The following is a 17,354-nucleotide window of genomic DNA, read 5'->3' as shown; positions in this document are numbered from 1 at the left end:
CATGGTCGGGAAATCATTCCACTTTGTGTCCCCACAGCCTAGTAAGAAGGGCCTGGCACAGAGTGATCTCAGTACTTTTTTGCTGACTAAGTCACTGTGGTCAAGGTGGGGCGGGAAGGCCTGAACTTTGGCACAAAAGGACTGAAATTTCGGGTGCAGACTTCCGGAAGCACGGTAGAGTAATGAATGAGGGGTTTGCACAGAGTGGTCACGGGCAGACCCTCCAGAGAGTCCAGAGGTGAGATCTTCATTCCTATAGGTCCGGAGACAGCACACCTCTTGATTCAGTTACCCAGAGGTAACTTGTCTCTCCATGGTGTGAGAAAACCCAAATGCAAATGGAGAATTTACCCTGAGAAGCATCAGCTTCCAGTAGGGCATTGAGGCAGGCTGTCTTCCAAAATGAGCAGAGAGGTTAATAAAGCTCTCCTTGTCTCAGCCACATGCCAGTCTGCCTCCCAGCAAAAGCCCAGCTCCAGGTCCCTGCTGCAGAGGGCTGCTCACCATCTTTGGCTTTTCCTAGTTTGGTGGCCTGATTGTAAAGCCCTAGGGATCCTGATCAGGCTGGAGGGTAGAGCAGGCTCCTGAGGGCTTGGCACAGTCCCTGCCAAGGGACTTGGTTGCCTCCTACTTCCCCTCCATTCACTCCTTCAGAGTATAAGCCTTTGTAAGAGCAGATCCCTGTCACCACCCCTTCTAGTCTGTTCTAAGCCGGAACTGAGCATGGGAATAGGTGCACAAGGGTCAGCGTAGTGGTTAGGATGGCCCCAGTAAAGCCACCTGGGGCTGTACTTTCTCCCTTCACCAAATGGGGGTCTGGCATGCTTCTCTGCTGACCAAGAACTAACTTGCTCCCTCCTCACTCGTCATATCTGGTCTCCAGCTCTTCTCTTTCCTTTCCTATCCCCCAAGGCCTAAGCTTTACCCACCTTTCTAATTATCACCCAAGGCATCGGCCTGTTCTCCTCTCTGCTCAGTGTCCTCCTAGTGCCTCTGACTCAGATCCCTCCTTGTATCCCACAGTCCCATTCTACAACAGACCACCTACCCCTAGGTTGTCAGAGTGACTTTTCTGTCATGCACAGTGGATCACATTTTTCTGGGTTCCAAACCAACTCTATTGTCCAAAACACTGGCCCACCTCCTTAGCTATAATCTTGCCCCACTCCACTCTCCAGCCAACATTGCTCATGGATCCCTCTTAAATCAGAAAATAATCAAAACTAGTTTCTAAACAGGCTGTCCTGTTTCATACCTTCATGCCTTTGCACGTATGTACTGTTCTCTGTGTTTAAATAGCCTTCCCAATCTCTGAATCCCTGGTGAATTCCCACTTTTCCAAGTCCCAGCTGACAGACCTCCTTTCTAGCCTGTCTCAATACTGTGTGAAAATCTCCATGTTTAGGGACTGCCCTTCCAACTAGATCTGGGATTCTTACAAAGCAAGAGCCCTATGTGGCTCATCTCTATGTCTGGGGCTCCCAGCTCGGAGCTGGCACAAAGTTGTGCCACTGTGGGCTGATGAATGGTTCAAAGCCCAGGGCCAGGGCTGCCTCCCCATCAGCTCTCCCACTTTCCCATTACCCCAGCTGGGAGTGTCTTCGAAACCCACTGTCTGCCTCTCCGCCCCTAGAACCGCCTCCAGCTCCTGTCTCACTTCCTCTCCGAGACTGGCCCAGAACTGGCACCTCCCCTTTCGGTCGGCTCCGGAAACTCAGCCATCTGACGTAGGATTTTCGTTCAGCTTTTCCCGTCCTGCTAGATCAAAACTGAGAATCGAAACTGCGCGGGGGTTCGTGCAGCAAGAACCTGTACCCGCCGGGTCTTTGGGGTCCCAGCAGGACTCCGCACTGCCGCACGCGCCCACCATGCCTCCTCCGGAGCCCTCCCAAAACCACCAGCCTAGCCCGGACCACAGCCCCACGGAGGTACTACTTGGTTTAGGGAGATGGGGTTTAGGCTTTGTTAATTCGCTGTGGTGGAGGGAGAGGCGAGAAGGGAGAAGGAACTTGACCACCAGATACGCAGAGGGAAGACCAGACCCTAGGGTCCTGACCCCCTCGGCTGGAGTAGGAGTAAGGGCAAGGGGAAAAAGGGATCAGGGTGAGGTAGGGGAGCCCTCTCTGGGCTGCTATTCTCCACTGATTAGAGAGGCACGTGGGACCAGACTCTGTCCCACGTGTGGGCGACTTGCTTCTTTGCCCCTACTTATTGCCCCTGCCTCAGCATGGCTCTTGACTGGGGAGGGGGATTGGGAGGAACGTTGGAAAAAACAAAGCCCAAGAACCAGATCAGAATGGGAAACCGTGGCCTGGATAAAAGAGATGAATCACTATTAAGGCCCCACAGCCCCTGTGATTTCTTCTCCAGGAAGCCTTCCCTCTGAGCATCCTGGAGCACCCTCCCTGCCCGACCCTGTTCCCAAGGGGGTTTGTTAGGTTTTCCTCCGGGAAGTTTCGCCTTAGTCTTCTGAACAAACCCCTAGCTTCCCACCTGCAAAAGGAACTACTTATAACTTTTGCTCTATGTTCTTCCAGGCCCAATTGTAGTAATTTGTATTACTTGCATAGTTACATCTAGAAATAATATTGATTAACATTACTAGTTAGTATTTATGCGCCCTTCTCATTTGCCATGTACTGTATTAAGCACTTTTTAAAAAAATTGTGGTAAAATATACACAGTAATGGACATTTGGGTTGTTTCCACCTTTGGCTGTTGTGAATAGTGTGCTACTATGAATGCGGGTATATAAGTATCCATTTGGGTCAGTGTTTTCAGTTCTTTGGGGTATATATGTATGGATCTAGAGTAGAATTGCTGGATCATATGTTAGGTAGTTCTTTGTTAACCTTTTTACTGTGCCCGATGGGAAGTAGGCCTGAGTAAGTGCGGTGCCAATAAGCCTGGGTTTTGCATGATCTAGTGACTCCCAGGGAGTGGAATATGAAGTTCCACTCCAGCCTCCAGCCACTGGGGCAGATGTCTGGCTGGGGAGGGGTGGGGAGAAGAAGAGAAGAAGCCTGTGACTGGACGTGGGGGAGGGGGTGGCTTCTGGGACTTTAGGTCTCACCCCTCCCCTCTGCTCCCCCAGCAAGCCACGGAGGATGAGTTCCGGTTCCTGCGCTGCCAGCGCTGCCAGCGCGAAGCCAAGAGCCCTAAGCTACTGCTTTGTCTACACACACTATGCTCAGGATGCCTGGAGGCCCCGAGCAGGCAGTGCCCTATCTGCCAGGCTGATCAATCTCGTGGCCCTAGTGGGCCCGCCCTGGATAACGTCTTCTTCGAGAGTCTGCAGCGGCGCCTGTCGGTGTACCAGCAGATCGTGGATGTACAGGCCGTTTGTACCCGTTGCAAGGAGACCGCGGACTTCTGGTGCTTCGAGTGTGAGCAGCTCCTCTGTGCCAAATGCTTTGAGGCGCACCAATGGTTCCTCAAGCACGAGGCCCGGCCCCTGGCTGAGCTCCGCGGCCAGTCGGTGTGCGAGTTCCTGGATGGTACACGCAAGTCCAACAACATCTTCTGCTCCAACCCCAACCACCCCAGCCCTATGCTTACTAGGTGAGCCAGTGGCCTGGCCAGGGTGGGGCGGTACATCAAAAAGCTGGGGAGAGGGTGAGTGGGGAACAGAGATCCAGAGTCACAAAGCTGAGAACGTGGGCCAGGGAGCTTCTAGGGTCTTCCAACTCCAAGTGTGGTTTGCAAACAAGCAGCATCTGTGGCAGTGACCACAATTTGTGCTATGTAACGCTAGTGGATTATAATGATTTCCAGTTTCCACCTGCAATAAATGATACTGCAGAATCATCTTTGCACTCTATTCAGTAGTTCCTTTAGGATAAATTTTTTTTAAATACCATTGCTAGGTATGAAAATTTTACATTTTGATACATATTATCAAACTGCCGTTTAGAAACTCTTATAGTGAAATTTTCCACAGGCACTGCCATGGGATCTGGGTATGTAGCTGGATTCTAGGATGAGACAGATGCAGGTAGTTTCTGTCTCAAAGTTAAAACCTAACACGGTGTTATCTGGGAATGTATGTACGGAAAAAACAGTCCACTATAGTTATTATTTTAATTAAACAGCACAAGATTTGAAATCATTTTTTGATAAATAATACATTTACATGGTTCAAAAGTTACAAACAAAACAATGTAAAGAGGGCAAAGTCCCTGTTCCTCTCTCTAATCTGCCTAATTCCCACCACTTCTCCCTTCCCCATCCAGGTAACCACTGTCAGGAGTTTGGAATGTTTCCAGAGTTCCTTTGTGAATATATACAGGGATAGGAACATACAGTCTTTTGAGGACTTATTTTTACCCCTAAAAAGGCAGTGTACCTAGTGAACTTTGGGACGCCCTCCCCCAGTAGATCGCTCATGCTTCATACCTGGAAAGGGAAGGCGTGTGCTGGCCTGGTGCACCCAGAGCCACGTTCCTGTCAACCTGAGTGTGGCTCACTTCCTGCTGGTTCCCTCCCCCACCCGCATTCTTCAACAGTGGATTTCTTTGCTTACTTTTAAGATTGAGGTTCAGCTGCTTTGCACATGTTTATTGAGCATTTTTTTCTTCATTTGTGAATTGCCAATTTAAGTCCTTTGCCTTTTTTTCCCTCCTTGGAGGAATTAATCTCCCTCAGGGTAAGAGCCTGTATTAGCACAAATAGTACCTCATACAACATGAGGTGTCAGTGTTTAAGTTTTTAGTTTTATGTAGTCCAGGCCATAAATCTCTTCCTCTGTAGTGTCTGGCTTTAATCATCCTAGGAAAGATTTTCTTCCCAAGCCAATGTTAAAAATATTTTCTTAGAGTCTATTTTAATGATTTCATGGTTTTATTTTTATAATTAGATATTTAATTCAAATGGCATTTATTTTTGTGTGTGGCATACATATGGCAGAAACCTTCACTTTCGCTTTTCTCACCAAATGGAAAGCCAGTTCTCTCAACTTTTATTGATGGAGTTTAATAGTGCGCTCTGGCTCTGATCTGAACTGCCCTTCCTATGTACTCAATGCCCCTGTAGTCACGGGTATGCTTGTAAATCTCTGTTTTGTGCCAATAATCTGACTATTCCTATGCCCACCCTGCTATAAGGGGTTCTGTAACTTTATATTTGATAGGACAAGTTCCCATTCTTCAAAAATAATTTGCTTTTTTTTGCTCTTATGCAGTTTTAGAATTTACATATTCATTGGAATTTTTATTAAAATTGCAGTAAATCTGGGAAGAATTGGCCTCATCTTTTGCATTTAGATTTTTATTCACATACATATTGAACTTTTAAATTATAGTTAAATTTAGAATATTTAATAATGCTGTGAATGGAATCTTTTCCCATTAGAATTTCTAATTGATCATCATTATCATTCACTAATGGTCTTAATTTAGATTTGTTAATTACGTCTAGCCAGTTATATTGAACTCTTTTATTTTTGTAAGTTTTTCAGTTGATTCTTTTGGATTTTCTAGGTAAACATTCATATCATCTGCAAATAAGAAAATCTTTTTTCTTCTAGTCTTTTATATACATTACTTTGTGGTTTTGTTTTATTGGTCAGAACAATATTGAATAACAGTAGTTAGCAAAAGCAACTTTATCTTGTTCCTATGGTTCATGAAAAATTTTCTTATATTTTCTTGTTTAGTATGGTGTTTATTATTGACTTCCTTAGGTAGCTTTTAAAAATCAAATTAAGAAAGTTGCCTTGGGCTCTGGTCTGGTAGCTCATGATTAGAGCATCGTCCCCATCTGCCAGGGTTGCAGGTTCAATCCCCGATCAGGGCACATACAAGATTCTACCAATGAATGCATAAATTCATAAGTAAATGGCACAACTAATCAATGTTTCTCTCTCTCTCACATTAACAAAAAGAGGAAGAAAAAGAAAGTTGCCTTTTTCTTGTTTTACTAAGAATTTTATGGTTGTTTTATTTTTAAATAAAAATATTTGATAAGTGCTCAGGAATAAGTACTCTTGGATGCTGTGAGGGTTTCCTTTTACCTTTTAGTATAATGAATTATATGAAGAGTTTATGTTGAACCATTTTTTAATTCTCATTAATTCATAGCTGGAGTCCATTTATAACATCTTATTTAGTCTAATGTCCATTTATAGATGTGATCAGTTTTTATGAATAAGTGTGATTTCTTTTTCATGTTTTCTTACTCATTTTATACTAATGAGTTTGTAGTTTTCCTTTTTTAAATTTTTATTTATTTATATTTATCCTCACCTGAGCACATGCTCATTGATTTCAGAGACGAGGGAAGGGAGGGACAGAGACAGGGAGAAACGTTGATGCGAGAGGGCATGGCCCGTGGTTGCCTCCTGTGTGTACCGCCCAACCAGACCTAACGGCAACTCAGGCGTGTGCCCCGACCAGGAATGGAGCCCATGACCTTGTGGCTCATGGGATGACACCCCAACCAACTGAACCACACTGGCCAGGGCAAACCTTAACTTTTTTTAATGTGATAATGTCCATAAATTATTTAGCATAATGCCTCGCACAGGTTAACAATAAATGTTAAAAGCTTACTGTTCTTATCCTTTCTCTGCTCTGAAACAATGTAAAGAACATAAGCAATTAAGGCTTATAGAAGTTTCTTGGAAAACTATGAGACTGGTGCCTTTTTTGAAGAAGAGGAGGTTATTTTTTCCATGGTATTGATCCCTTTTGGATCTTAACTCAAATTTTCTGGAACATTTTTTAGTTCATTCTGAGTTATCTTTCAAAATTTAAAAATCTCTGTGCCTGTAAGTATATTTCCTGTCTTATTTCTAATCTACATTTGTGGTTATTTCAGTGATCCATTCAAAGTACTAGCTTTTGACCTTATAGTCCTTATTGGTATTAATGTTTTGTTTTCAAAACATGTAATGTTTGGTTTCTGTATTTGATCTTAATTTCTATAGTCCAGTCACTTAATATGTGAAAGTTCTATATCTGAGAGTATATTGAGTTTTTCTTTGGGGTCTGGCATATTCCTTGAACTAATATATACCTGGGACTTAAAAAAAAAATCTGTATTCTTTATTGAGTGCACACACATCTATATATACACACACCTATATATATGCAAATATTATATCTTATATAGCTCTCTCTTTATACTCTTGTTTAAATTTTCAACAAACATTGTTAGAACATATTTGTGTGTGTGTGTGTGTACATTTATTGAGAGTAGATTATCACTATTCTGCTAGCCAAGATAAAGCCGTTAGCATCCTTTTTCTTCTCCCTTCTTTACTTTTCCTATACCCAGATTTAGGTGAAATAACAAAATTTTACTTCTAGATTATTACCAAATTTTTATGCCTTTTTTATTATAAGCCTTCATTCTTCACAGTCAGTCAATGTCGTAATCACATTATAACTTGTTAGCCATCTTTTAGATTTTAATTTCCCACTTGGCTGGACTACTTCAAGTAATTTTTTGGTTAGTTCAGAGAAAATTTACTTTCTGAGGCCTTAAGTGTCTTAACTTGCATGTCCTTTTGCTGTCACATAAAGGAAAGTTTAGCTAGGTGTAAAACTCTGGGGTCACCACACAGTTCCTTCATACTGGAACATGTAAACATTGCTCCATAAATTACTGGCCCCCAGTCTTGCAGATGAGAAATTCAGTTACTATCTAATTATTTTTTCTTTGTGGGTAATCAGGTTTTGTTTGCTCAGGATTTCATACAATTGTTTTCTTTTTTCTTGAAATGATTGGTCAGGCTCTATCAGGTATAGGTCTCTTTCCAATGCTGCTCTACAACATTGTTGATCTGAAAATGGAAGTCTTCAGCTCAAAAGTGTTGTCTTCTGCTTTTTTATATATTGATTTCCCTTCACTTGTGTATTTTTTCCTTTTCAACTATTATATGGATATTGGAACTCTAAATATTTTACATCTTTTATACTTTTTTCAAAAACTCTGTTACTTTGCTTTTACTCTTCCAGATTCTCAGAGAGTTCTTTGAATTGATTTTCTGATTTACCAACTCTTTTATAGATATTTTATTGATTATGCTATCACAGTTTTCTCAATTTCTCCCCCCTCTGAGCTGCCCCCCTTTGCCCCCCACCTTAGTTCATGTCCATGGGTTGTACATGTAAGTTCTTTGAGTTCTCTGTTTCCCGTACCATTTTTGACCTCTCCCCATCTGTTTTATGCCTACCAATTATGCTTCTTCTTCCCTGTACCTTTTCCTCCCTATTCTTCTTTTCGCCCTCCCCTGCCACTGAAATCCCTCTGTGTGATGTCCATTTCTCTGATTTTGTTCCTGTTCTAGTTGTTTGCTTAGTTTTTGTTTTCATTGTTTGTCTTTTCTTTAAGGTTCATTTGTTGATAGTTGTGACTTTGTTATCATTTTACTGCTCATATTTTTTATCTTCTTTTTCTTAGGTAAGTCCCTTTAACATTTCATATAATGAGGGCTTGGTGATGATGAACTCCTTTAACTTGACCTTATCTGGGAAGCACTTTATCTGCCCTTCCATTCTAAATGAAAGCTTTGCTGGGTAGAGTCATCTTAGATGTAGGTCCTTGCCCTTCATGACTTTAAATGCTTCTTTGCAGCCCCTTCTTGCCTGTAGTTTCTTTTGAGAAATCAGCTGACAGCTTTATGGGCACTCCTTTGTAGGTAACTCCTTTCCTCTTGCTGCTTTTAGGATTCTCTGTTTTTAATCTTGGGTAACTTAATGATGATGTGCCTTGGTGTGTTCCTCTTTGGGTCCAATTTTTTTGGGACTTTCTGGGCTTCCTGGAAGTCTATTTCCTCTGCCAGATTGGGAAAGTTCTCCTTTATTATATGTCCAAATAAGTTTTTGATTTCTTGCTGTTGTTCTTCTCCTGGTACCCCTATAATTTGGAATGTTTCAGGCCGTCCCAGAGATTCCTCAGCCTCTCTTCATTTTTTTTTGATTCTGTTTCTTCATTCTGTTCCAATTGGATGTTTATCTCTTCCTTTAGTTTGAAATCATTGCTTTGAGTCCTGGTTTCCTTCCTGTCATTGTTGGTTCCCTGAATATTTTGCTATATTTCATTTTGGGTATCTTTCATTTGTTTTTTGTTTGTTTGTTTGTTTGTTTGTTTTTTCATTTTTCAGCAAAGCTCAATTAGTTCTGTGAGCGTTTTGATTACCAGGGCTTTAAATTCTCTGTCAGATAAGTCGGCTGTCTCCTCATCTTTTAGTTGTCTTCCTAAAGCTTTGCTCTGTTCTTTCATTTGGGCCATATTTCTTTGTCTTGACATACTGGTCTGGTTGTTCTGTTTGACTGTTTCTTTAATTCCTTGGTTGTCAGACTTCCAAGCAGTTTGATTTTCTGGCACTCCTGGTGGTTTATTGATTTTAGATTGGTTGTTACCCTCCTCTTGGTTGTGCAAGGAAGCAAGGGGATTCTTCCTAGGCCTCCATCTTGGCCAGAACCTCCTTTTTTTCCCCCTTTAAGAGTTTATTTATTTATTTTTAGGGAGGGGGAAAGGGAGGGGCAAAGAGGAGAGAAACATCAATGTGGAGAAAAACATTAATCGGTTGCCTCTCACACACGCCGCCACCAGACTGAACCTGCAACCCAGGCATGTGCCCTGACTGGGCATTGAACCAGGTAACCTTTAGGTTTGCAGGACCGTGCTCAACCGACTGAGCCAGGCCAGTCAGGGGTGTTTGTGTTTCTTAAGGTAGAATCATGTTTCTTCATTGCCAAAAGGTTCATGTTCTCGGGATGAATTTTGTTGTCAGCCTGTTCTTGTTTTCTCTATGTAGAATGTTCTTGAATTTCCCTGAAAAACAAACTGAGGATTTTTAGATGTTTTGTGTTCCCTAGGTTGCCCTTTCTTAAGTGGGCTGAGAATCAGTTCGGTCCCCATTTTGGCTGCTGATTCTCTTTATAGGTCCTGTGATTCTGGGTTGTCTGCTTACATGTGAATGTTGACATCTAAACTGTAATGTTTCAGTAGCTGGTGTGGGCTGGCAGAGGTGTATAAACCGCCATCTCCACCTCCCACTCCTGCAGTGAGGATGGGGCCTCTCCCCCAGACAGGGGTAGCTTACAAGTGGCCCCCCCCCTGTAGTGTGGGGGTCAGGGGTGGATTTCTCCCCAGGTACAGTGGGTAAGGCTGGTTCAGCCAGCAAGGAGGCAGGATTCCCGACCCATGAGCATGGCAAATGGCTGAAAAAATATGACCTGATTGCTTAAGAATCATACACACACAATTCACATTGTTTTACAAGTTACCAGTAGTTACTAGAAAAACTCAACTTGTGTTTTCTAAACAAAACCTCTGTGACAGAAATATCCCACAACTTTCCCCAGTAATAAATCACTCTATCCTTTGACCCTGAGGGGATTCGGACACATGTTGGAGAGCAGCACCAGAGTTGCTCTTAAACAGGAACCATTGGCATTTGATCACCAGGTCTCTGGAATCCATTCTTTTAGCCCACCTTCCTACTGTGTGACAGACCCTCTGATAGGTCATAGGGTTTAAATATGAGCAGATACAGCCCTTGCCCTCCGTGAAGCCATAATCCAGTGAAGGAACCAGATCTGCAATTAACAGCCAAGGCTGCAGAGTGCCCTGAGGAAACCCATTCACCGCTGTGAGTCACTGCTTTGATGGTTCACCTTTATCACATTGCCCTCTTGCTTACATCCTCCCTTGCCAGTATACCTGGCTGGTGTGTGCTCAGTCAGTTTAAAAGGGCAGAAGGAAGAAGGAAGGCAGTCACAAAGGTGACTGATCTCAGAAAAGGCCATCTGCCAAGCCTGCATCTACTGGGGAAGGCAGCTTCCAAGTGGGTGTCAACACAGGCTGACATAAGGAAGGAGAAAGGGCATGGAGGGGGAGGAGCAGACAGAGGCAATATCAAGTCTGCCGTGTTTCAGGAACTGCAAGTCAAGGTGGAAATGAAGGCAGGAGCTGTAAGAGAGGGCTGGGGTCAGACAACATGAGCTCGGAGGAGTCAGAACCCTATCCAACAATTTCCAGGACATAGAATGTTCTCAGCTTGCTCCTTTCTCATGCGGCCTACTCTTGTTTTTACCAGTGAATGTCCTACAGGACACCTATGTGTGGGACCCAGCAGGGACTCTGTTGGAAACCCACTGGTGGGTGTAAAGGCAGAGAGTGGAAAGGTCAGGTCCTCTCTGCACTGTGCTGCTGTGATTGAAGTGAGTGTGGGAACAGGGAGACCAGTGTTTGCTTCTTTGGCTTCATGCTTATTTATATTTTACTTCATTCCATTAAGAATTTGAGGAGATTTCCTACCATGCTGTTGGGTATGTGCCCAACAGAAACTGAAGCAAAGAATCTGGACCAGCCCAGGCTGGTATAGTTCAGTGGGTTGAGCACAGGCCTGTGAACTGAAAGGTCACAGGTTTGATTCCCAGTCAGGGCACATGCCTGGGTGGTGGGCCAGATCCTCAGTTTGGGGGTACGTGAGAGGCAACCAATTGATATTTCTCTCCCTCTCTTTCTCCCTCCTTTCTCCTCTCTCTCTAAAAAATAAATAAATAAATAAAATATTTTAAAAAAATAATCTGGACCAGGAAGAAGGAAGCCCCGTGGGAGACTGAGGCCATGGTGCAGGGGTGGGGGGTGAGGCCTATGAGAGTGTGGGGATGAAGGGGTGGGAAGAAGGTCAAGGCCTGTCTGACCTACAGGTCAAGGTGACTTCCAGCTTTCCCAGCATGTGTGATGGAGACACTGTCCAAAAGTGATATGGGTCTTGGAGGCCGGTGGAGCTGAGACCCAGGTGTGGGTATCATATCCCAAAGCTCGACCAGATGGGGCAGAGAAGTTAATCCAGAACCACCAAAGTTTATAGACAGAAAGAGCTTGAATTATAGTTGAATGGAGAAAACAAAAGGCTGATTAATAAAGTTTGAAAGGTGTGATGAGATCATAAACTGAGGAAAGTGTTCCCAAGACCAGAGGCAGGAATAATGGGCAGCAGGTCAGGGAGAGGCACGCCAGGCAGGCCAGGGGAGGGTCCTAGGGCAGAGGTGGACATCATGCAGTGGCAAAGCTCGTGGCAAGGAATGGGAGGGCTGCTGGTTGAAGAAGGAATGGAAAAGACAGATCCTGATGGGCCCTCTTCAGGCCAGGGCTGGGGGAAGAAAGCCAGGTACCAAGGGTGCCAACTCTGAGGAGCTTGCTTGCCCTCCTGAAAGTCTGCATCCTAGGTGTCTGGTTGGCCTCCTCATCCTGGCTGCTGCCCGGACTTAGGGCACAGTCGAATGATGCATTTCCAAGTCTTTCTGTGAATTCATCTGCAGTACTTGGTTCAGAGCCAGGAGCAACTGCTTTTCCTTTCATGGGGTGGGGGATGAGGGAGCTTGAAGGTAGATTTGGTTGAATAATATGTGGGTAAAAGGGGTTCCCTACCCACCCCACCCTAGCCAGTGCCTTTTCATGCTTTGGAGGAAGAAGTAAGGAATTTAAAGAAACCCAGGCTAACATCAGGGTTGGTGTTAATGTCCCTGTCTCAATTCTCCTGAGGCCGGGTCTCTGCGTTCTTCAGTGGGCTTTGCTATTCAGGGATTGGAGGCCTTAGACATTTTAGAAGAATTTTTAACAGTAAGTCTGAATTAAGAAATTAGCAGGCCTTTGTCACTGATTCCTAACTCATAAGATTAAACTACCTGGAACCACATTCATCCCCCTGTCCAGCCAGCCGTTGACTAATCATGTATCAAGCATTTATTTCATGCCTGGCACTGTGATTACTTTTGCTGCAAGAATAAGAATCCCTGTCTTTGAAATCCGAGTCTATGGAGGATTTCTGTCTGCAGTATGTTGTGGGTGCGCACAGCCCCGTGCTCTGTGGCAGGGACCTGCACATGTCAGAAGACAGGCAGATAAGGTGCTGGTGCAGTTTTAAGGAGAGGGAAGTTGTGTTTCATTGGGAGGGTCCCTGGAAAGGTAATCGGGTATAAATAAGAGAGTTGACATTGGAGCTGTGCTTCGACCTTAGAGATTTGTGTGTATGAGTTTCAACTAAAACAAATGTATGAATTAGTGACAGATATTTAGTGGCCTAAGCAAAAATTGAGTGAGTGGCTTGAATAAGTGAATAGGTGTGGAGCTGGCCTCTGGCCTAACCTTATTAGATAGTGAAATTGTGTCACCAGGACCAATGTTCTTTGTAGTTTGTATGACCTGGCTTTCCTCCAGGTCGGTTCCATGCATGGAACAGCTTCTCCCTCTTGGCTGCCAGATGATTGCAGCAGCTCCAAAGGTTACACACCCTCATCCTCAAGTCCAGTGTCAGAGAGTGAGACTCTTTTCCCCACGGGTTGAAAATAGGGAGTATGGGGCTTCCTAAAGGGGAAGTCCAATTTTCTGAATGGTGTAAAAAGAAGGAAGAATGTGTCCTTCATGTGTCTTGGCAAAATGAACAGCAACCACTGCAAGCGAAAGCAAAGAAAAGCAAAGATTCCAGATTTGTGTAACACGATGGAGCAGGAACAGGCCTGATGCCACGAGCCTCAAGTGAAGCCCCCTGGCCCCTTGGTGCCTGGCAGCCGCTTTCCAATAGGAAGCTTCCCTTTCCCGGTGTGGTCCGAGCGTGGGATATATCTGGCTGGATTCAACCTCTCGTTAACACGATAGATCACTTTCCTACCTTTTGAGGTGTTTCTCCCATAGGATGATCCTTAAGTCCCACGGCCTCCTGTAAGATTGTTGAGGAAGAGAGAACTAATTCCCTTGTATAAATGGGGCAAGAGGCCAGAACATTGAGGAGAGCTAACCCAAATGGGAGAGCTAGCCTGCCTGAGTCAGGGCACGCAGGATGCAGGGTTTCCTGACTGCAGCCTGTGCTCCTTCCCTGCTGTGCCGGCCTCTGCACTCAGGCACTCAGCTAACCACTGGGTCCACTGGCAAAAACGGATTCTGTAAGTCGCTTGTTTCCCTTAGAACTAGATGATCAAAAGGAAGCATGCTACTTAACCAATGTTAAAATTTAATTTTCCTTGACTTTACTGGAAGGAGAAGGAACTGAAGTAAAATTGGATATGCTGAGCTTCAAAGAACTATTTCTTCATCCTAAAATATTTGCCTGAAAGAGCTCTCTAAGATCAAGCAAAACAATTGCTAAGACATTAGGGGGTAGCAGGCATTATAGTTTGGTTTTGATGAAACGCTTCTATCTTAGACAGAAGTGACTGAGCCTTTGCTGTGAAGGTCAGCATGGTCCCCCTCCCATGTACTGGGTCCTTGCCACAGTGGCTCCAGTAGACAGCACTGGTCCTTTTACTTTGACATCCCATTTCATGAACTTTTCCTTTTGATTCAGCTCTTGGTTGGATGGATGTCGTCAATCAGCAGGGGTTTTTTTTTCCCAGAAGGACAACTGTGTCCTGGATTCCTAGAATCTTCCTGGTGTCGAGGATGTTCGTTGGCTACTCGGGTCCTTGAATGAAATCTTGGCTGAGTGCACCGGTACACCTGGGTCACTCTCTTTCGTTTAGAACTTCGTAGACTTGGCTGCATTGTCTCCCAGTAGCAAGTGTTCATGAGGAAAGGTCTGAGGCACAGTTTATTTGTTAATACCTTTTCTGTCTCGATGACTAAAGATATTTTTCATTCTTTATTAGTAAGTTTATTAATTTAACCACATTATTCATTTCATTGACTTTTTTTTCACTATTTGTCTGAAGGAGACTGGCAGCATTACTATGTAGTTATACTGCTAATTAACCTTCAACTACTTGTATAGCACATAAGAACACTGCTCACATATATGAGAAAGCAGTCAGTGACACTTGCTTACATCACTCTTCCAATGTTTCTGTTCTAGCTCTATTACTATTAGTGTTACAATTTTTAACTTATTTTTAGGTTTTTTTAAGATTACTAATCTTGACAGTATTACTACAATTTGGAGGAACTTAACTAATGACTATTGAATGAATAACAAAGATCCAAAACATGGTATACATTCAAAGCTACATAAAATCATTGTATGCACATTTTTATAAAAGTACTTGAGAATATCAAAATTTTTGATGTCATATAGGATTCCCTGTGTTTATGTTACCGGGTTCTGTTAGCATTTATTCTGTTATTAACTTGAGTCCTGCTGGTGTGGCTCAGTGTATTGAATGCCAGCCTGCAAGCCAAAGGGTTCGATTCCCAGTTGGGGCACATGCCTGGCTTTGCTGGGTTGCAGGCCCCGTCCCAAGTAGGGGGCACGTGAGAGGCAGGCACACACTGATGTTTCTCTCTGTGTCTTTCTTCCTTCCTCTTTCTAAAAATAAATAAAATCTTTAAAAAAGAAACCTGAGTCATTTAATTTTCTAACAGATTTCTGCTTTGGCATATTTTATAATTTGGATTTATCCTGCCAAAGCTGTTAAAGTCAGTGGAGTATTTTGAGATTGGTATGACTAAATAGAAGAACTGCCTGATTATACCATGTTACTTAACTCATATAGTGTTAAATTATTGTTACCCTAATTATCAAATATCATTTTTTCTTATTTATGTCTTTAATCAATTATTTTAGCTATTTCCATTTCTTTCCATTTCATTTTCTGAAATTAGATCAGATTCAAATAGCTTGATAATCACTATACTCATCTATGTGATAAATTTCATCATATTGTCTTATAACATTTACTGGCTTGTAAATTCATGTTGCATTAGTGTTTGCTAATATTCGATACTATATAATTGTAGTGCATTATTATAAAATCAATAAATTTTCCTGAGTGCCCTAACTATTCCAAAAATTGAATCTCCGTTATGAACATATAATTTATATGATACTTTAAAAATGTTTTGCCCTTCATTCTCTTCCGACTGTACTTCCTAGGGGCACCGTTACAGTCATCTCGGCGTATGACAATAATCACATTTCAGAAATAGCATCTCAGTGTCTCTGGGAAGGGTTGACTGGGGAGACCAGAGGCAGGAAGGTCTGTTAGGGGACGGCACCACAGGAAATAAGCCATGACCGGGGCAAAAACAAAGAGAGTAGCCATGGGAACCAATTTAGGAACCAGGGTTCTGCTTTAATCATCTTTATATCTTAGCTCCATGCCTGCACACAGCTGGTACTCAGCAATTTTGGGGTTGTTGTTTTTTTGGAAATGAAGATAGAATCAACAAGGCAGTGATGAATTATTGTTGAAGCAGTAGAGGACTGGGAGGAATCTAGAATTCCCCTTGGTCTCTGGCTTGAGTGGCCTTTGAATTTTAGGTAGCGCCATTCACTGCCGTAAAGAGGGCAGTAGCATCAGGCACCCACACAGCAGTGCTCCTGCTACCTATTGAATGAGTGATGTGACCCAACAGGACATTATGTACCGTGGATATGCCAGCCCTTTGTCCTGGGAGCAGGGACCCACGCAGAAGATTGGGGAAGGAAAAAAAGTACAAACTTTCTCTTCTTCATTCTTAGGTGTGAGGCCAGTGTAAGATAATAGTGTGAAACAGACAAGGCTTCCTCCTCTCACCTTTCCTTGCTGCTTTTTTAAACTGGTATCATAACTAATATCTCCAGTATCTTCCTCTCTGCACCCTCAGGTTGTCCCATATCAGCCACCTTCTTCTCAACCAGTGAATATTTGGAAGAGGAGGAGGCCATAGGAATAATGCTTTCATTCTCTGTAAGTGTCCCAGACTCTACAGAATTACCCATCTCCTCTCCTGGCTTCAGAAATCTTGTTTCCTCCACTGTGTTGCCCAGGGGAAAGCAGGAAGCCAGTCTGAGTTACATTCATACTATTGTGTAAATGACTGATGGGTCCCTTTAAATGCCTTCCAGTTAACTATTTCAGTTTCCTGAAGAAGGCTACTCCACCAAAGGGAGAGCTCCCAGCCCATTCTTGTGGGGGTGGTGGAGAAGTTGAGTGGAGAGTTTTTCAGCTGCCCTTCAGGCAAGCCAGGCCCTGCCCTGGAGTCCTGTTCTATGGTTAGCTGTCCTCCGTGGGTCCTGTTTTCACGGGATTTCTACGTGTCTGAGGTACCCTGTTTTCTAGGACAACAGAAGTGGAATGCTGCTCTCATCCCAGCAGGAGGTATGGCTAGGCTGGGGTGGCTTACCCCTACTAGGAAGAGACAGCTCAGAGACCACGCTTAGTGGTGATGTTTCCTTACTGTCTGAGGTTGAGATGTCCACCCAGCCACAGCTGGGCTACCCATGCGTATGTGGGTAATTGATACCCCTCTTCCGTGATGGCTCCAGAACGTACACTGTGTACCTGGCACCATGCCAATCTCTGCACACATACCAGCCCATCTTGTTCTTGCAGCACTCTATGACAGAGACATTCTTATCCCCATTTTATAGATGGGTGAATTAAGATACAAAGAAAGAAAGTAACTTACTCAAGGGATCATAGCTA

At 43.6% G+C, this 17,354-nt stretch overlaps 1 protein-coding gene and 1 non-coding gene across 2 annotated transcripts in view; one reads left to right on the top strand and one right to left on the bottom strand.

Annotated features, from left to right (window-relative positions):
- The first annotated feature begins 1,521 nt into the window (after positions 1–1,521).
- Positions 1,522–17,354, top strand: part of PML (PML nuclear body scaffold) — a 46,800-nt gene continuing 30,967 nt past the window's right edge. Inside the window, 3 exon segments of the mRNA XM_053656810.1 lie at positions 1,522–1,660; positions 1,663–1,928; positions 3,095–3,561. Coding sequence (XP_053512785.1) covers positions 1,522–1,660; positions 1,663–1,928; positions 3,095–3,561 — 872 coding nt within the window.
- On the bottom strand, positions 14,652–14,774 carry LOC119041333 (small nucleolar RNA SNORA19). Its single transcript, XR_005081025.2, has one exon. It is a non-coding gene; the product is annotated as a small nucleolar RNA SNORA19 (small nucleolar RNA).

The sequence above is a fragment of the Artibeus jamaicensis genome, unplaced genomic scaffold, assembly GCF_021234435.1.
Source record: "Artibeus jamaicensis isolate MK-2021 breed Jamaican fruit bat unplaced genomic scaffold, CSHL_Jam_final scaffold_286, whole genome shotgun sequence".
Taxonomy (NCBI): Eukaryota; Metazoa; Chordata; class Mammalia; order Chiroptera; family Phyllostomidae; genus Artibeus; species Artibeus jamaicensis.
Note: the sequence above shows the minus strand (reverse complement) of the source record. Positions and strands in the feature narration are given on the sequence as shown.